Source organism: Triturus cristatus, chromosome 10 (assembly GCF_964204655.1).
Source record: "Triturus cristatus chromosome 10, aTriCri1.1, whole genome shotgun sequence".
Classification (NCBI taxonomy): domain Eukaryota; kingdom Metazoa; phylum Chordata; class Amphibia; order Caudata; family Salamandridae; genus Triturus; species Triturus cristatus.
In genome coordinates, this window is record NC_140593.1 from 147,217,894 (window position 1) to 147,238,687 (window position 20,794).

Below are 20,794 nucleotides of genomic sequence, written 5' to 3' on the forward strand. Positions count from 1 at the left end.
CCATAGTCAGATATTCACCTTCCTACAACTACTGCCTGTTCAGCCAAGTCCGGAGAGACTGCTTCTTTGGCTGTTCTGTTCTGTTCTCCAGGACTTTCTGGTGTGAACTTAGTTCGCAGACCCACCACTGGGGTTGGTATTGCTGGGGTATCTATTCTATGGTAAGGAATCTATAACTAACTGTTTCTTTCGGATAAACAAGTTACTTACCTTCGGTAACGATCTATATCTGTAAGAAACATAGGTTAGTTATAGATTCCTTACCGCCCCACCCATCCTCCCCGTTCTGTGAACTGACTTCTAGGGTTAAGGACATCTTTCAGGGCCCTAGTTTTGTCCACCAGTGGTCAATGTCCTGCATGGCTCTGCGCTTCTGGCGTGGAAAGTCATGTACAGAACTGACGTCAGCACGCGAGGGCAGCGTCTATGTAGCTACTGCGACGTCATCCCGGCGACCACGACGCCGACGAAGAATGGGGAGTCGACCAATGCCACCTTCCGACGCACAGGGGTACTGCTGACAAAAAACTTTCCAGGTCCAGTCTGACGCCTGGGGGTAATTCTAAGGTAAGGAATCTATAAGTAACCTATGTTTCTTACAGATATATCGTTACCGAAGGTAAGTAACTTGTTCATCAACACTCCTTCAAACATTCCCCCAAAGTCACATAAACTGTCACCGGATCATCTACACCTCCTCAAACAAGAGGTACAGTCTCTACTTATAAAGGGAGCTATAGAGCCCGTACCGCTACAACACCAAGGGTCGGGCGTGTACTCTTACTACTAATACCAAAAAAGGATGGGTCTCTCAGACCAATCTTGGATCTCCGAGAACACAATTTTTACATACAGTCAGACCATTTTCACATGGTAACACCTCAACAGGTACTACCTCTTTTGCAAAAGGGCGACTTTCTGTCTACTCTAGACTTAAAGGACGCCTTCTTTCATATTCCAATCCACCCTACTCCTCGCATATTTCCCAGGTTTGTGTTAGCGGACCAACATTACCAGTTCCAGGTACTCCCATTCTGAGTCACCACTGCCCCCAGAGTCTTCACAAAATGTCTCGCAGTAGTAGCTGCTCATCTCAGGAGACAAAGCATCCATGTCTACCCATACTTAGACGACTGGCTCATCAAAGCCAGCACTTACCAACAGTGTCTCAATCACTCTTCCATAACCATAAAGTTACTACATCGACTAGGGTTCACAGTCAATGTGCCAAAGTCACATCTTCAACCAGACAATATTCAGAACTTCCTAGAAGCCACTTTAGGTACTCAAGACTCTGGCGTTTCCCAACACAGCTAGAATTTGCAACATTCAGACTTAGGTTCTTCAGTTTCAACCCAATCAATCTCTTCCATCTCGGGCTTACATGCGACTGCTGGGGGTGATGGCATCTTGCATCATGATCGTCCTGTATGCCAGGCTCCACATGCGTCCACTTCAGGAATGCTTAGCCAGTCAGTGGAACCAGTCCCATGGCCTATTAATCGATCTAGTGTTGGTAAGCGGCTGTACTCATCGCTCTCTACAGTGGTGGAACACACAAAATCTGTCAAAAGGACGGCCCTTCATAGACCCGGTTCCACAGACAGTACTAACTGGCTGGGGTGCTCATCTACAGCAACACGCAATACAAGGCCTGTGGAGTCACCAACAAAAGTTGCTCCACATCAACCATTTAGAGCTTATGGCCATATTTCTAGCCCTCAAAGCTTTTCAAACTCATCTAGTGGGCAAAGCTGTCCTGGTTCGTACCAACAACATGACTGCTATGTATTACATACACAAACGGGGGAACACACTCCCTCCAACTGTCTCACCTAGCCCAGGACGTCTGGAGGTGGGCCATTCATCCCAGAGTCTATCTCCTAGCAGAACACCTCCCAGGAGTAGACAATCAGAAGGCAGATCTGCTAAGTCCCCAGACACAGCAAATCCACAAATGGGAACTACACCCTCAAGTTCTCCTCCCTTTCTTTCAACTGTGGGGCTTTCCAGACATAGACCTGTTCTCCACGCACCTAAACGCAAAATGCCCAAACTTCACGTCCCGGTATCCACACCCATTGTCCAAAGGCAATGCACTATGGAAGAACTGGTCAGGGATATTTGCATATGCTATTCCGCCTCTCTCACTCATTCCGTTAGTGGTTCTGAAACTCAAACAAGCGTCCCTGACACGTATCCTAGTTGCTCCCACGTGGACACGTCAACCATGGTTCACAACCCTGTTGGAACTCTCTGTAGTTCCTCATCAAAAACTAAGTCTTACACCCAATCTCCTCACACCGAGCCATGGAGACATAAGACACCCAGACCCCAGTCAACTCAATCTGGCGATCTGGCACCTGAAGTCTTAGAGTTTGGCTATCAATCTACCGCCAGACTGTATGAATATTATCAAGGAAGCTAGAGTTCCTACCACAAGAGCATGCTATACAGCAAAGTGGAAGCGGTTTGTGATTTACTGTAATAACCACATCAATCCGCTTGATGCTTCTGTCCAAAACATTATATGCTATTTGTTACATCTACAACGTTTCAATTTAACACACACGTCAGCACATTTACATCTAGCTGCAATAGCTGCAATAGCTGCATACCTACAAAATAGACAACATCTATCTCTTTTTAGAGTACCTGTCATTAAAGTGTTTACGGAAGGACTCAAAAGAGTTATAACCCCAAGACGTCCACCTGCTCCAATATGGAATCTCATCATTGTCCTCACCAGACTAATGGGTCCACCCTTTGAGCCATTGCACAAATGTGAACTGCAATTTCTCACATCGAAAACTATTTATCTGGTGGCTATCACATCACATCACTCAGAAGAGTGAGTGAGCTTTAAGCATTAACTATAGAAGAACCTTTTTTACAAATGCACCAAAATAAAGTAGTTCTTCGGACTAATCCTACATTTCTTCCTAAAGTAATTTCTGCATTTCATATAAATCAATCTGTTGAGTTACCCGTGTTCTTCCCTCAACCAGATTCAGTAGCAGAACGTGCCCTATACACATTGGATGTAAAAAGAGCATTGCTGTATTACATAGAAAGGACAAAACCTTTCTGTAACACAAATCAACTTTTTTTTGCATTTGCTCCACCACACAAAGGCAATCCCATATCAAATTCAGAAATTGCAAGGTGGATAGTCAAGTGCATTCAAATCTGCTACGCAAAAGTAAAATTAACATTAACTGTTTCCCCTAGAGCACACTCTACACACAAACTGGGGGCTTCTGTGGCATTCTTAGGAAATATACCCATAGATGACATATACAAAGCTGCAACATGGTCTACACCTCACACATTCACAAAACACTATTGTGTAGATGTGTTAGCAAGACAACAAGCTAGAGTGGACCAGGCAGTTTTACATACACTATTTCAGACCACTGCAACAGATACAGGATAGCCACCTCTTTGGGAGATAACTGCTATATAGTCTATGCATAGCATAGCGTTCTTTTTTGGGAGACCGGACTTTCCAAATAACATCTTCTATGGCCTGCTCTGACTTTTTCAATGCCCCCCATGGCGTGCCTCAGGGATCTATACTGAGTCCACTATTTTTTAATATCTATCTCAGACCCCTAGCTGATTTAGCCGAAGAATCCGGACTCTCCCTTATGACTTACGCCGATGACTCCCAAATTATTTTTTCCCTATCCGAACCAGGTCCGTCTTCTTCATCTCCTCTCAAACTTGGGCTTCAAAACATCCTTAATTGGATGACTAGAAACCAATTAAAACTTAATGGAGACAAGACAGAGGTTCTTCTCTTAGGAAAACAGCAAGAACTCTGGAATCCCTCTCACTGGCCTGACCAGTTGGCCGCTTTTCCCACCCCAGTAACGCAAGTTCGCAACTTGGGTTTCATCTTGGACAGTGCCCTTTCCATGAGTAAACAGGCCAATAAAGTTGTTGGTCTATGCCTCACCATCATCAAATGGTTGAGGAAAATTATCTGGATGCTGCCCCCTTCTACTCAGAAGACTGTAGTCAATGCCCTCATCACATCCCGGCTTGACTATGGTAACATTCTGTATCTCGGGTCAAATAAAGCAGTAGTCAGTCGACTGCAACTTGTTCAGAACGCCGCAGTCCGATTACTGTGCAAAATTCCTAAAAACTCCGGGGTCTCAAGCTACCGCCGGGAACTTCACTGGCTCAGGGTTGAAAGCAGAATCCGCTTTAAAGCCCTGACATATATGTTCAGAATCAAGGTAGGTACGGCACCTAAATACCTTCTAGCTTTGGCCCATCCTTACATCCCCAAGCGTAGTCTTCGTTCACAATCACATTCCAACTTTTGTGTTCCGAGATTTAAATTGGCAAGAATGGTAGGCAGATCGTTTGCCTACCTTGGTCCGTCCCTCTGGAACGCACTCCCTCCTTTCATTCGAAAAGAGGAAAACTATGTCAGGTTTTGAAGAAATGTTAAGACCTGGTTATTGGAACAATAACTAGAATAGCTAGTATTCGCCCCTGACATTTTTTGCTGTATCTCGGCGCCGGGAAACCCTTTTTGGGTAGCTGTTGCGCCTTACAAGTTCAAATAAATAAATGATCTACAGCTCATATGCCTCGAACGGAAGATGCTACTTAACCAGTATGCATCTGTTCTTGGCATATAGAGCTGTAGAGTCATATGCGCCCACCCACCTCCCTGGGTACCTATACCTGTTGCAGTAACATCTTACTTAGATACATTATACAGGGACATCTTGTTCTACTCTTACTAACTCCATCATCACCCGTACGGCAAAACAATCTGGGGATGGAGTCGATGCCCATGCACACTATCACCGAAAGGAGGAGTCACCTACCTCGTGACTGCAAAGACTTCTTCGAACAAAAACAAAGTGCAAACATCCGGACCCCACACTAGATGGCGATCTATTCATAGCATATGACTCTACAGCTCTATATGCCAAGAACAGATGCATACTGGGTAAGTAGCATTTTCCTTTTATAAATACACCGTGAGGTTCTTTATCACTTATCCTATGCCAATAACATAAAGATCTGATAAAACAAGCTGCTTTACCCTCCTTCTGGGCTAAGCCTGAAGGCTGCTTTCCACAGCTACCACTTAGAGAGATTTCTAAGGTTGTCTAAGACCACTAAAATCACCATAAGGGTTGTCTGGATTAGTGGAGGGTGCTACACTTAAAAAAGTGAGCACCATATACTAAGCCAGCCTCCTACAGATACCTTCCTCACTGTTAACTGGGAGAAGTCAATACTATTCTCGCGCGCCTGGCACACAGTATTGCCACGTAGAATATGCACTGATTTGGCAATTATATTCAGTGAAATACCTTGTGATTAAAATCCACAGTGAAATAGACATATTCATAGGTTAATTACAAGATTGCCTTGGTACAGTGGCTGTGCTTCCGAAATTGCTTTACATCTTTTAATATACCTAATTACCCATTGCACCAAATCTTTATTATGTTACAATTTACTTTATTTTAAATTAATATGCGGTCGTAAGCAACCTAGAATTAAGTGGGCAGCATTCCTCAACCATATGCGGAGTGTGGGGTCAAGATCCCTGATTTTGAATTGTACTACCTATGTGCGCAGGCACACTGTGCCTACTACCAAACAACAAATCCAGCGACTCATGTTCTGGATGAAACAGACATAGCTAACTCACATCGCCTGCGAGTGGTGCTGAACAACCCACATATCCATAGTTCCAGGGGCACCAACCTGATCTTGTGCAGTGCTATGGCCTGGAAAATACACATGCAGGGCTTGAAAAGCTAATATGCTCCACGCATGCCAGTGATCAGAAGTCTTGCTTTTCCACTAACTACTGGGCCTTGTGCATGCCCGCAATCGGAGGAACTGGGTAGGCACTTGATAGGAGAAATGTTTTGGGAAAACATATCTATATCCCACTAGATGAATTTGCTACACCGAACGAAAGATCCCCACTAGACTGACCTTTAAAAGTACGTGCAGTACATGCTCATACAAGGCTCTAGGACTTCCATTATTAGTTTATGGCTGCGCTAGCAAAAACATATTCGTATAGTGTATTAACTACCTAATATGTTCACACCAGTGAGCTGCGGTGTTCATTGGGAGTTAGGCGACATTGAGAGATGGGCCTGGGCACACAGCTGACTGATCCCCAGTGGAAACGTATCTGCCAGCCGACCAGGGACATAACAGCGAAAGACACAGAGAAGTACATTGCAAATTAGTTCACAGGATTTATTTCACACCATAAAAGTTTAGATTTGTGATAAGATGCCAATTGCCGACCATGTGGGAAACCTCAGCAGACTTTGTGCATCTGTGTGGTATCCAGCAGTTTTGCGTACCTACCCTTTAGGGCTTTGCTGCCATAAGTGATCGACGGTGACATTTTTGCCTGCGCTACCCGAAGCAAGGGGGAAAATATGGGTCCAGTAAGTTTTGTTTTAAGTTACCTTAGTGTTGTCGCTATCGCCATCCCTTTCCTCTTGATAGCCTCAAGTTAGTTGGCAAACTGGCCACCTTTGTCAATGATTACCACAAGATATTTGTACTCTGAGGTGTTCGCAATTGTTTTTTTTCCAAAAACCAGGAGTGAGACCGTTGTTTGCCATTGACTGTCGGGGATTTTGTTTTATTAATATTTACTTCTAGGTGGTTTTCAACTGCATATTCGTGCATCTTACTTCCTGTCCAGGTATAAAGACATCCTACAGAGTCATATTTGTAGAGCTACCGGAAATGACCTCACTTGTAGTTAAAACCCACTCAGCTAGTGGCACTCTTGGTCTGCACCCATGAAATTCATAAAAAGGTTAGGAAATATATAGCAAGTAAATAAGTAACATTTTTATTGTTTTTTATTAATTAAAACCATTACAAAAATGCACTTTGGTAAAAGTCTTATATGTTAAAAGAAAGTAGAGAGGCCCTTGTTCACATTGTACTGGGGACAATCCAATATCTATACACAGGTTACAGTTTTTGCACTTGCTCAGAGTACCGCTGATCCTTGCTTAGATGCTCCTAATGACAGGAGCTTACCTAACTTCCCATTTAGCTGCGGGTCCTTCGGATCGAAACAGGCAATCACGGCCTGTCTGCGGGTTCGGAGCCCTCGTTCGTTGAAATAGGTTTTTAGTAGGCCTACCCTTTCTTCTTATAATTTGGTGCAAGAGCATATTAGATTTCTATGTCCTCCGTTCCGTCCCCGCATAACCTGCATGAGTTCCCATGATTCTCTCTCAGCCAGGGTGGAAGGTGCAGTATGACTGGCAGGAGTCCTAACCTATATTTTAAAAATTTCTCGTTGATCTTCCTTGAGTACCCTAATTTAAAATATGCCTGTGGCCCAAGTAGTTTGTAGCTGCCGAATGTCATCCATGCACGGCTTCTATAGGCTGCAAAGGCAGCTTTGTCTTTAACGAGAGAGCTTCTTGATGACCTTGTTTACTATGTGCTTAAAGTGCGAGTGGGTAGTTTGAGTTTCCCATAAACCGACTAATCTAGTAATGGCCAGTGATTCCTCCTAGTATTTTTTGGCCGGCGAGGTGGATGTGCTGCACAATTCTTGCCAGAGCTGATGATTCAATGTATTCCTGAGGGGGGTTCTTAATTTTGTGCCAATACTTGATGTAAGAACTTCGCCTTGCAAGAAGTTGTGTTGCTAGGCCGAACTCTAGTCGAATCTGTGCAGGCGAAGTGTAAGACGGAAGGTTTAGCATAACTCTATATGCTTTCACCTGGGTGGTATCCAGCAGTTTTGCGTACCTACCCTTTAGGGCTTCGCTGCCATAAGTGATCGACGGTGACATTTTTGCCTGCGCTACCCGAAGCAAGGGGGAAAATATGGGTCCAGTAAGTTTTGTTTTAAGTTGCCTTAGTGTTGTCGCTATCGCCATCCCTTTCACCTTGATAGCCTCAAGTTAGTTGGCAAACTGGCCACCTTTGTCAATGATTACCACAAGATATTTGTACTCGGAGGTGTTCGCAATTGTTTTTTTTTCCAAAAACCAGGAGTGAGGCCGTTGTTTGCCATTGACTGTCGGGGATTTTGTTTTATTAATATTTACTTCTAGGTGGTTTTCAACTGCATATTCGTGCATCTTACTTCCTGTCCAGGTATAAAGACATACTACAGAGTCCTATTTGTAGAACTGCCGGGATTGACTTCACTGGTAGATAAAACCCACTCAGCTAGTGGCGCTGTTGGTCTTCACCCATGAAATTCATAAAAAGGTTAGGAAATAAATAGCAAGAGGCATATTAAAATGCACTGGAGCCAGGGTCCTATTCACACCAGTGAGCACTGGGTAAATTGCTTGATTTACTATAATGAGCAATGCAAAACCTACTGCACGCAGTTACCGACCCACTGGAGACCCGAAGATTTATGGGATCTGCTTCACGCACTTCTGCTAGAGGGTACCACCACAGGCCACCTCTGCAAGCAGGAGAATATGGAATGAACATGGTATATATGCCGATATACACTTAATTGGCGGGTGACGGCAGCTGTGCATTCATACTGTGCAAAGTTGACCCTTAGGTCCTGAAAATGTATAGTATACATCTATCATAATGAAGAATATACAAGAAAAACATCTGTAAACGTTTATATGGTGTACTAATAGGTTTATGTGCTCCTTTAGACATTCTACTGATCTTAGATATTACGAATCTCAAGCACTTTATTGCTCTGCTACCTATTGTTTGTAACTAGTAAGTCAAAGAAGTCTCTCGTGCTGTCTTGATGTGCATTACCGCTTGCCATAATGGCAGGAGGCGGTAACTTCTATTATTCTTGCAAACACGGACTGAATGGATGGTAGAACTGCACAGTCAGTGTAATATGATGCATGACTTAATCTGACCAGCCCTACCTACCAGAGGTACCAAGATCTTCGAACATTCGATGTTTCCCTGTAGATCAGTTTGGTTCTATAATTTTGAATTTACATTCCATGTGTGTAAACCTTTCATGCATACTAATAAAAGTGGGCTGAAGTACTTAACTTGGCAGATCAAAGCACTATTGAAATGTAACAAAACTAAACAAGCCAAAAAAATGGAAAACCTACCATAAATCTCCCATTTTAATCTCCACTCATCTGAACTTGTTGCCTCTACAAATTTGAATTGGCTTCTATATATTTTAATTGTAAAGACTTTAACTTCCTCAAGATGACTCTTCAGAACAACATAATTAGCATTTCAAGTTGTATTTTTGCACATTTATTTTGTAATACTTACTCCCTTGTGTGTAAATCGTTGTAATTTTTAAACGATTTTCAGATGCCTTTAGTAAATGACTGAGTTTTTATAATATTGAATGTTATTTTTCTTAACTCAGCTTCCAAAAGCCTTTGCTGCTAGTCTCTTGGACTACATTGGTTCACAAGCTCAATATCTTCACACATTGATGGCCATGACACAGACTGGGAAAGTAGAGTCTGATCAACATGGAGATCGATTAAGAAGGGTTGAAATGTCATTGGAAGCTCTAAGAAATGTTATCAAACACAACCCAGGTGAGAACCGCATTATAAATGTGCCTGCTCTGACATGTAGAAAGGTACTACTTACCTGTAATGTAATACTGCTACTTCCTTGTAGAAAGTTACTTTGCTGTAAGAATGTGTATTGGTTACTACTATCAATACAGTTGCAAGTTATCTTATCTTTCATTGCTATTATGTCCCACTTGATAAAATCGAGATTTTTCTTGAAAATGCATACCTTACCCCCACCCTCTTTTCCCTTTATGTAAAGGATATGATTTCTTTTTTGAAGTATTGTGAAAGCAACGTGCCAATGTTGGCTAACACTAAGTTTCCAGCATTGATGTTTGAGGATGATACCCTCCCCCAAATTTTAAACACCGATGAGGTTACAAAAACTACTCTGCAGTTTTGAGACATTCTGTTTCCAGAGGGGTCTTGGAATAACCTTAGATAAAACTAAATGTATGATTCTGATTCGCTGCCATTCTACTAAAGCTAATCTCAAGTTAAGTGGTGTTCCCTCAGACTGTGTTAGTGTTTTTGAATACCTGGGGCTGACCCTCACTGAGGATTCTGATTGGAGATGTCATATTGAAAAGAGAAGACTTAAATTAACCCAACACACTGGGGTATTGATAAGAGCACAAAACAACTCACATTTCCATCCAATCTCTCCAGCAATCCAAATCTCTAAAATGCAGCTACTAGGAGCTGCCTTGTATGGGGCTGAGCTTTGGGAGAATACGGATATTTCTGCTTTGCTAGTTGCAGAGAACCGCTTCCTACATCAGCTATTGGGACTACTAAATAGTGCACAACTATTACCCCTTAGACTTGACCTGAGAGTAAGGCCTATCATTGAGGGGGCGGAGATCAGGCCCTTACTTTTTTGGAGAGGCAAATGGGCTTCCACAGAACTGCACTCTTATCGAGCTGGCCTTAAAGAAGTGTTTGTGATCCCAGACTCGGGAAGCATACCTTGGATAAAATACATTAAAGATACTTTGACCAATGTAGGGTGTGTGGATCAGTGGACAGAACCGGAGCCGCTTTGACAGCTAGTAAAACACTGCTAAAGCGGAGGTACCAGCAATATAAAATAGATCAACAGCTGGTATCCTCCTCATATGGCACCCTGACCGACTGTTTCCATAATGTCGAGGTAGACTATAGCTTGGACTTGAACAGTTTTAAGATGAAATAGAGCCTCCTTTGAATCGAAAGTTGTACATGCAGTTTAAATACAACACCCTACCCAAACCCTCTTTCACTTGCAAATGGGAAAGTAAAGAGAACCCTACAGGATATATCTGCCCTAGTTGTGGGACAGATAGGGAGTCGGAAGTGCATGTTCTGTTTTTCTGCCCGGCTTACATTAGAAGCAGGAAAGAGTGGATTATTCCTTTGTCAGCTTTTTAGTGTTAGGGGTTATCAAATTGCTTTTCGAATTTTTAAAACTGATTTTAGGCAAACGTCTGTTTTTTGCTGTATCCCGCTTTTTCATTGCATTATGGAGGATTAGGCAAAAGATGCCCCTCTAAATCTTTGTTTATTTTAACTAATGTATTTTATTATCCATAACTAGTTTTATATTGTTATATGTATGCTGTATTTATTTGCTTTTAATATTTTATGGGGTTTAATTAATGTAATGTAATTGTATCTGTTTCCACTTTTATGGCATACAGCTGAAATAAAGTTAAGAAAGAAAGATACCTTGTTTGATAAAACTTAAGTGAGCTACCATATTTCTTATTCAGTTTTGAAGGATATACAAACCAAGCATTCTACTTCCAGAACATAGTTTGAAAGCTTCAATCTGCGTAAAAAGTGGCTTACATTTGTAACTGTTTTTGCGCTTTAACCTGTGTATTTTTTTCTGATGTGTACAGTATGAGCAACCAGTTTGCACACACAAAATTTCACAGTTGTTGCAACAACTATAAGACTGTGGTTTTATAAACCACTGCCTTCAGCTGTCATAAATAAAATGTATTCCATTTTCCATTTGGAGTCTGCATTTGTGAAAGCGATGTACTGATTTGACTTTCTGATGGATTCTGGTAATTGCAAATTCCTGTAGAATATCCCTAGGCACCAATCTGTGCTTTTTTCACCCCGGAAGTAATGGCTGAAGCTGAACATAGGCTCTAGCATGCTGACATTCGTTCCTTTCTGCCCCTTCGTACTCGGATCCGAGTTAGCTCCTTACTTTTTCTCATCAGTCGTCAAGCTTTATTTTTCTACAAAATTTCTTTCCAGTGTGCAAGGGAACATGCCCTTGCCTAAAACTGGTTTAAGCCTTGTAGGGGCTGTCATAAACAGATATCTGTGTTTGATCCATATATGTTTGAGAATAGTTTTGTATGGGACCATTTAGCTTATGTACTTATGTACAGCATAGCACCATCCACAAGTACGGCTATGTGATAATTTCGGTTGATGGTATCCCTATAATTACACATTGGTTGTTAGAGGTGCTGAGCACTTTAGGGATGTTATGAAGTTTTGATTTAGGTCTTTTTTCAATTGTTTTGTTTCATTTTCTTTGTCTTGTATTTGTGTATCCAAAATTAATTGTGAGCGTAGATGCATCCGTCCTGTTTTGATAAATATTTATCTGAAAGAGACACGTTAGTGATAGATTCCTTACCTTAGAATATCCCCAGGCATTAGACTGGATCCGGAAAGTATTCGTCAGCAGTACCCCTGCGCGTCGGAAGGTGGTGTCGTGCAGCTCCGCGTCCGTCGCTGGCGTCGTAAGCACCGAGATGACGTCACAGAGACTGCTTAGGCGCCACCCATGCGCGCTGACGTCAGTTCTGTACACAACTTTCCACGCCAGTAACGCAGAGCCATGCAAGAAACTGACCACTGGTGCCATGAAACTAGGGCCCTGAAAGGGATGACATTAACCCTAGAAATCAGTTCGCAGAACGGGGAGGATGGGTGGGGCGGTAAGGCATCTATCACTAACTAATTTCTCTTACAGATATATCGTTACACAAGTAGTAACTTGTGCATCTGAAAGAGACACGTTAGTGATAGATTCCTTACCTTAGAATAGATACCCCGGCAATACCTACCCCGGAGGTGGGTCTGCAAACCAAAATCACACCAGAAAGTCCCGGAGAACCGAACGGCCAAAGAAGCCGTCTCTCAGGATTCGGCTGTCTAGGCAGCAGTGCTTGGTGAAAGTGTGCAGCGAGACCCACGTAGCTGTCTGACAGATGTCCTGCAAGGGAACGCCGCGTCCCAAAGCAGTAGTGGCTGCCGTTGCCCTGGTAGAATGGGCACGCAGCCCCACAGGAGGCTCCTTCTAGCAAAGAGTAACAGGCTTTAATGCAGAGTAGGACCCACCGCATGATGGTCCGTTTGTGCGCGGCCCGACTTTATTGGGCGCCCACGTAGCCAACCAAAAGTTGGTCAAACACCCGGAACCGTTGTGTGCGCTTCAGATAGAACGAGAGCGCACATTTTGGGTCCAAACGATAGATCCTCTCTTTTTCTTTTGAATGATGCGGAGGCGGAAAGAAGGTGGGCAAAGTGATGGTCTGCCCGATGTGGAAGGGCGTGACAAACTCAACCTTGGCAAGAAATAAGGGCGTGTCAACCTTGGCAAGAAATAAGGGCGTGTCCTTAAAACCACTCTGTCCGGATGAGTGGAGAGAAAAGAAGGTTTAGAAGAAAGAGCCTGGAGCTCACTCACTCCTCTGGCAGAGGTGAAAGCTACCAGGAAAGCCGTCTTCATAGTGAGAAGACGTAAAGGACAGTTATGAAGTGGCTCAAAGGGAGCACACTTCAGATAAGTAAAGACAAGATTTAAGTCCCATTGAGGCATTAGGAAGGGCACGGGAGGAAACGTGTGTTTAATGCCTTTCAGGAAGCGATTAACAATTGGGGACTTAAAAAGAGAAGGCTGATCTGGAAGCCGTAGAAAGGCGGAAACGGCCGAGATAACCTTTGATAGTGCCCAGAGCAGAGCCCTGCTGGGCCAAAGAAAGAAGGAACAGAAGGACCTCGGAAAGAGGGGCAGCAAGGGGATCCACAGCCTTTGCTGTGCACCATGCCATACATTTTTTTCCCCACCTGCAGGCGTATACCGTCTCAGTGGAAGGAAGTCTGGCTGCCAGAAAAATGTCACAGACTTCGGAAGGAAGGTCGAAAGCTGTCAACTGTTGCCACTCAACCTCCACGCATGGAGGTGGAGTCTGGACAAGTTTGGGTGGAGGACCGTCCCCCTGTTGCAGTGACAGAAGATCCTCCCGAAGAGGCAGTCGAATCGGGGGAGCGATCACCATGCTGAGTCGCACGGGATACCAGTATCTTCGTGCCCAATCTGGAGTCACAACGATTACTCGGGCCCGGTTGCGCCAAATCTTCTTCAGCACTTTGGGCAGAAGTGGTATAAGTGGAAAGGCGTACAACAGACCGCAGCTCCACTCGTGATGAAAAGCGTCACCGAGCGAGTGCCGCCTTGGAAATTCCAACACGCAGAATTGATGACATTGCGTGTTCCCTTTGGTGGCGAAGAGATCTAACCAAAGCTCTCCCCACTGCAGAAAGAGACCGTGCGCCACATCCGAGTGAAGACGCCATTCGTAAACCATCATGCACCGGCGGCTGAGTTCGTCCACTCTGGCGTTCAGAGAACCAGCCAGGTGGTGAACCACCAAGGGAATGCCTTGATGTTTCAGCCATGTCCAGAGGCGGAGCGCCTCCGGACATAGGGTCCACGACCCCACCCGCCCAGTTTGCTGCAATACCACATGGGGGTGGTGTTGTCTGTGAACACCTGTACTACACTTCCCCGGACAGGGGAATGGCCATTGACCCAATCGCGATGCGTGAGCCACCATTGCAATTGTCTTGCAACGCCCTCCGAGATCTGGACATGATCGGCCAGGTTGCCCCGATGCTGTGCTCACTGGAACTTCAGGTCCCACTGCAGAGCCCACATATGCCACCTGGCATGGTGCACAAGCAGGATCCAGGAGGCCATTAGGCCCAGGAGCCGGAGGGTCATCCTGACTAAAACACTGGATAGAGGCCGAAAGATTGGAATCATAAACCCGAAACTGCGTTGAATCCAGAACCGCTCCGATGAAGGGGAGCGTCTGAGAGGAACTCAGGTGCAACTTCGGCAGGATGATGGAGAACCCCAGCAATTGCAGGAGGTCGGCCGTAGCCTGGAGGGGGGAGACGACTGCCTGAGGCAAACCCGCCTTCAACACCCATTCGTCGAGAGAGGGGAAGACTGGAACCCCTGAGCTGCGCAGATGAGCTGCGACCACCGCTATCCCTTTCGTGAACACCTGAGGGGCACTGGTAAGGCCGAAGGGGAGCACAGCAAACTGAAAGTGCTCTAGGCCTAATGTGAACCGCAGGCAATGCCGGTGGGCCGGCAGGACAGGGATATGAAAATATGTGTCCTGCAAGTGCAACGCTACGATCCAGTCTGTAGGGTCGAGGGCAACTAAGACCTGAGCCAGAGTCAACATCCTGAACTGCTCCTTCCTGAGGAAGCAAGTGACGTTCCTGTGGTCCAAGATGGGACGCAGGCCCCCTGTGTCCTTCTTGGGGACCAGAAAGTAGTGGGAAGAACAACCACGTCCCACTTCTGGCCCAGGAACACGCTTTATGTCCCTCTGGGCCAGGACGGCCGTGACTCCTTGCTGAAGAAGCGCAAAAAGGGTCCCCCCACCCCGACATGCAGTGGAACTGAGGTGGTATGGCTGGAGAGGCAGTCTCAAAGCGGAGGGAGTAGCCCCTTTGGGCGACATGCCCATGAGTCCTTAAAACGCTCTAGCGCACTATCCGCCTTATCACCAAACAGGCGAGTACCTTCAAAGGGCATGTCCATACGGGAACTCTGTACATCCCCGGATAAACCAGTGGACGACGGAAGGCCACTGTTGTGGAATTCGCCCTACCCAGTTAGTCCGCGGTGGCTAGCCAACACCTAATGGCGGACTGTGCTGCATCTGTTTCCTCCGTAACAGCTTGGGAAAGCATTGTCCGAGCCCCCTCCGGACACTGAGGCAGCACCTGCGCAACCATGTCCCACACAGCATGGGAATAGCGGCCCAAGAGGCATGCGGTGTTCACCAACCGCAGCCGGTAGCTGGCAGATGAAAACAGTTTCTTGCCAAACTGTTCCAGCTTTTTGGATTCCTATCCGGTGTAGCGGAAGGGAATGCGACTTGGCGAAGTGGAGGACTAATGTCTCTTACAGATATATTGTTACACAAGTAGTAACTTGTGCTTTAATGAACTGATGAATTTGTGTTTGTACTTTAAATGGACTCTACACAGTTTGGGGTAGATTTTATGACAATGTGATAAATTTGCTAGTGTGGGGCAGTTTCATATTTGATATAATTATTTATAGAGGTGGGCTTGGAGACAAGTCAGATATGGCTAATAGTTGTTTTGTATGGTGATGGGGCACAGTAACCGAACAAAGGGGGAGATTGCTGGAACTCCTCTTTAATAAGCTAGGTGAACTGTATGCAGGAGTGCTAGTGTTTTCCTCATTGTTCAGTGGATTACCTAATTAGTTTGATGCCCGTTACCACCAGCACCACTGACAATGGCTGCCGCTGTTGGTTTGTGAGAAGAAGACAATAAACGAAGTGGTATTTTAAGAATCCTGTGGTCCGTGCTCTGTTCATTGTGCATGCAGCGAGAAGGCACAGATTTGAAGGAGTACTACGCGATATATATATATGTGTGTATATATATATATATATATATATATATATAATTGTTATCCACTCGGGGTTGCCAGTAGCTAGTTATTGGTTGGACCTAGTTTCAATAGGACATAGGAAAGGTGTTTGCCTATAACTTTGGCGCCATTTGACAAATCTTCCCAAAATGTTCACAATAAGTACTACAGTGATTCCTCAAGCGTGGGCCGAGAACAAGGGTGGGGAGGTCCCAAAACGCATTTTCTTCATGCAATTTCTCATAGGGATTGTAGACACGACTCACGACTACAGCCCGGGCTGCTGAAAGGAATTAAACCAAATTTGGCAGAAAGGTAGCTCTTGATCCAGAAAGCTACCTTTTTGTGAATTATTGTAAAAGTTCAACAGTTTGGGAGATATTAAAGAAAAACCAAATGTGTATATCTAGGGGCGTGAAGGCTGCGCAAACCCTACCGAACAGAGATCTGATTGGCTGGGAAATACCCTGACCCTGCAGCCCTGGTCTTCAGGTCAAATAAGCATTTTTTTTTTTTTTAAAAAAGGTTTGGCGGGAATTGTGGCCAGATCCACGAATCCTGCAAAGAACAAGAGCAGGCTTCCATGCTTGTTTTGAAAATATCCCCCAAGTAGGACAGGTTTTTAAAACAAGCATTGGCATAGCCAATAGGTCTCGCCTTTGGGACCTTATAAGTGTTTAGCCAAGCAACAGTTGATGTTGTTCTACCAAGGATATTGTGCTGCATAACTAAATACTTATAAGGCCTCAAAGGCCAGACCTATTGGCTATGCCAATGCTTGTTATAATGGGTTAGGACAGTTTTATACATCTATTTTTCTGTTGTGTCGTAGTTCACAGTGTTGTAGATAAGAGACGGCGGAGATAAAAATTTGGAGATGGACTTTAATTTCATCACCTGAGATCCAAGTATGTTTTCTAGTTAGTCCTGGTCCAGCGTGATATCACTGCTCAGCCATGTGTCTAGAATGTTTCCGCTGCAGCCGCGTCTCTGGGGGCACAGAGAGGTGACATGTATACAACCGAGGCGGCGCCAAGAGGCGAGTGTGGCGAGCAGGCTGTGGAGGACCGGGAAACCGGGGGTCCCTAAGCACTGGTGCTGGGTGGGGGCCACAGTAAGCCTGAGGGGTTAGCAAGCGTGGGAGTCCCGAGCTGGAATATGGGAGGGGGACAGTCGAGGAAGGAGGGAGTTGAGAGAAATGGATGGGGGTGTTGGAGTGAGGGTAGGTGCTGTTGGGAGCAGGACAGCGTGAAGGGAGAGTGCGGTAGAAAGGGAAAGTGCAGGATCGGTGAAGGTTGAAGTACAAAACGAGAAGCATGTGTTCGCAAAGGAGGGGGTGGCTTAGGGCTGGGTGAGATACAGATGTATAAGGATGCAGTCTGTGGTAGTAGTTCTTTTTTCAATCAAAATGGAGATCATTCACAAAATATATAAACAGCAGTCTTCTTAATAAATTACATTGTACTATAATAAATAAAAAAAATCATGACATATGCAGTCTGTATATGTTTCTGTGTATGAAAGGAGATGAGTGTACAGGATGGAGAGGTGAACAGACCTAGCAAAGGGGGCACAGATTAGGAAGGTGGGCACGTACCAAATGAGAGGAGGGTGGCGGGGGGTGCACAGCACGAGATTAGAGGGAGGGGTACATAAGGGGTGGGGTACAGCATGGCATAGGGAAGGATAAACAGAATGAAATGAGACACAGGACAGCAGCACTAGAGCCGAGAGAAGAGTGCAGGACTGGAGGATTGGTTTTCAAGTAATGCCAGGGGCACGGGTGCATTGTAGGGCTGTTCAGAATCATAGACGCACTAGGTGCTCAGAATAAAAGTGAAAGATATACAAAATAAAACGAAAGTGACGTGTTGACTTCGAGGGTGGAGGGGTAGATTGACTGAAAGGGCGAGTTGTTGAGGGAGAGGTGGATGAGATCTCCAGAAGGAGGGATTGCAAATCGAGGACTCAGGGCAGGATGTTTTACAAAGTGGGTGAGTTACAGAGTCTGAGAGAAAGTAGGTGCAGAGGACGTGAGAAGGTAGGTATGCGGAATGAATGATGACTAGGTGTAGATAATGAAAGAAGGAAGATGTACAGAATGAAACATGAGTAAGCTATAGAGGGCGGGAGAAGGAAGGTGTACGGAACTAAATATAATTGAGGCACAGAGAATGAGAGAAGATAGGTGTACAGAATGAAAAATGCCTGAGTTACAGAGACTGAGAGAAGGAAGGGATACAGAGTGAACAAGCATTGGCCACGAAAGTCATCACGATCGCTGTGAAAGCGATCACGATGACGCGCTAAAACACGCAAGGGATGCTGGGGGGAAAATGCTACCGCCGGCCACAGCTTGTGTGCGACCGCGCACATGCACTGCAAGCTTTAGCCGGCGATAGCATTTTTAGAAGCACTCACTTACTAAAGTCTCTATGAGCAGCGCATGTGCGCTGACTCAGCGAGACCTAAAAAGACAGTACGGGGCCCCCTCCTACAGTCTTGGATCCCCAGGGACCACCACCTCCCGGGGCTTTTTTTATAACAAAAATTGAGGTGGGTGGAGCAACCTTCCCCCCCCCCCCCCCCCCCCTTCAGGGCTTCGGCAAGCCCCCAGGGCACCTCTCCCCCCAGGGCTTTATATTTTATAATGGAGGGGGCCCTATGGACCCCCCTCCTGTGCTTCCTAGAATCGACAGGGACCACAATAAGCAGTGCATTGTGGAGACGTAAGTTATAGTTAGTTGAGGTAACTAGAACTGCTGAATTTTTATGGTTTTGTTTGAGTGAGATCTGAGCCTAATTAGAACGTCCCTGTAACCTTTGTGGTTTTTCAGTGATAGATAGATATTTTTTTTTAAGAAGCCGTAAGGCGAATCACGTCTGTCAGGGGGGGTCTGCACAATAAAGCATCCAGCTTGAATAACTTAGTTTGTCCCGAGGCGTTTCGAGGCTCCCTGCCTCTTAGTCATGGGTGATTTTGCAAATGCAGCAGATGGCTCCGATATTTCTTTTCACAGCATACTTCATTTAAATACCCCCAGTGGGCTTTGCGCAGTGCCTTAGTGTTTCCTTGTGATGCTGGGACTTGTAGTCCATAATCAGTCATTTTTAACCTTAAGACCCCAGTGGGCTCCGCTGTTATGTGCTTAAGTTTAATCCTTTGTTGCCCTTCAGTGGGCTTTGAAGATGACGCCAGTTCAAATTAATCTCCCCTGAAGTGCAGCCCGTGGAAAGCTGCACCATCCCTCTACTTTTGGGAGGCTGGAATTGAAACTGTGCCAGATTCATCAGCACTTCAGGGGAGATTAATTCGAACTGGCTTCATCTACGGCGTCGATGGACGCCGCGTACGGCGCCGTTAGAGACACATTATGTCCATTGTCCGGCTCCGCACCTTCCTCCTGTTTACCAGGAATCGGATGACGGGGGCGACTGGGAGGGGTCCAAGGATCCTATGGCCGTTCAGGCTCAGCTGTCACAGGACTGGGCAGATGAACTGGGAGAGGCCAGTGGTCTGGATACGTCACCAGACACTGGATTCATCTCTCCTCCGACTGTGGCTTCGGAGGAGGGTGCTGCTTTCTCTGTGGTGCTGCGCAAGGCGGCCGCAGCCCTTGGGCTCGAGCTGCCTGCCGTGGCTGTGAGGACTAACGTCCTCACTGAGGTGCTTCAGTCTGCGGCAAGCTCCACTGAGCCTCTGCTGCAGTTCAATGAGGCCCTCATTGACGTTCTGCAGGGCACCTGGTCCAAGCCCTCCACAGTCCCTCCTGTGGACAGGAACGTCGCCAGGCGCCACCGCCCTGCTCCGGGCGACCCCAGTTTTCTGTCCCAACACCCCACCCCCGAGAGCCTGGTTATCCAGGCTTCTACCTCCCAATCCTCCTTCCCGACCGCTCTGCCGGACCGGGATTCCAAGAGACTGGAACAGTTTGGCAAAAAGCTGTTCTCCTCCCTTAGTTTGGGTCTGCGGTCCTTGAACACCGCCTGTCTTTTGGACCGTTATTCCCACTCTCTGTGGGTTACAGTGGAGGACGTGCTGCCCCTGTGCCCGGAGGAGGCCCAGACACGACTTACCCAGGCTCTGGCCGATGGGAGGGATGCAGCACGTCATGCAATCCGATGTGGGCTTGACACTACGGACTCGCTGGGTAGGGCAATTTCTACCACGGTGGCGCTTAGACGTCACGCCTGGCTGCGGTCCACGTCCTTTTCGGGGGATGTCCAGAGCACTCTCATGGACATGCCCTTTGATGGCACTCGCCTTTTTGGTGAGAAAGCGGACAGTGCGCTGAATCGCTTTAAGGACTCCCGGGCTACGGCCAAGTCCTTGGGCCTCTCGGCCCCGCTGTCGCAAACTTCCGCCTTTCGCCCCTTTCGTGGCCAAGGAAGGGGTGCCTCCTCACGTCCGCCTAGCCACCAGCCGCAGAACCAACCTGCGCGCGGTCGTGGTTTCCGCCGAGGCGGTTCTGGAGGACGACGCGGTCAGTCCACATCCACCCCGGCAGCATCCGCCTCCAAGCCTTCCTAGTCCGAGCTTTCC

General features: G+C 46.1%; 1 protein-coding gene across 5 annotated transcripts in view; it reads left to right on the forward strand.

Annotated features, from left to right (window-relative positions):
- Window positions 1-20,794, forward strand: part of DNAJC13 (DnaJ heat shock protein family (Hsp40) member C13) — a 1,667,846-nt gene that overhangs the window by 1,155,894 nt on the left and 491,158 nt on the right. For all 5 annotated transcript variants that reach the window (XR_014970022.1, XM_085630673.1, XM_085630671.1 and 2 more), the window contains one exon: window positions 9,371-9,548. Coding sequence is in view for 4 of the 5 variants with exons in the window: in XM_085630673.1 (XP_085486799.1) it covers window positions 9,371-9,548 (178 nt within the window). In the remaining variant the exon portion in view is untranslated. The remainder of the gene's footprint in view (window positions 1-9,370; window positions 9,549-20,794) is intronic.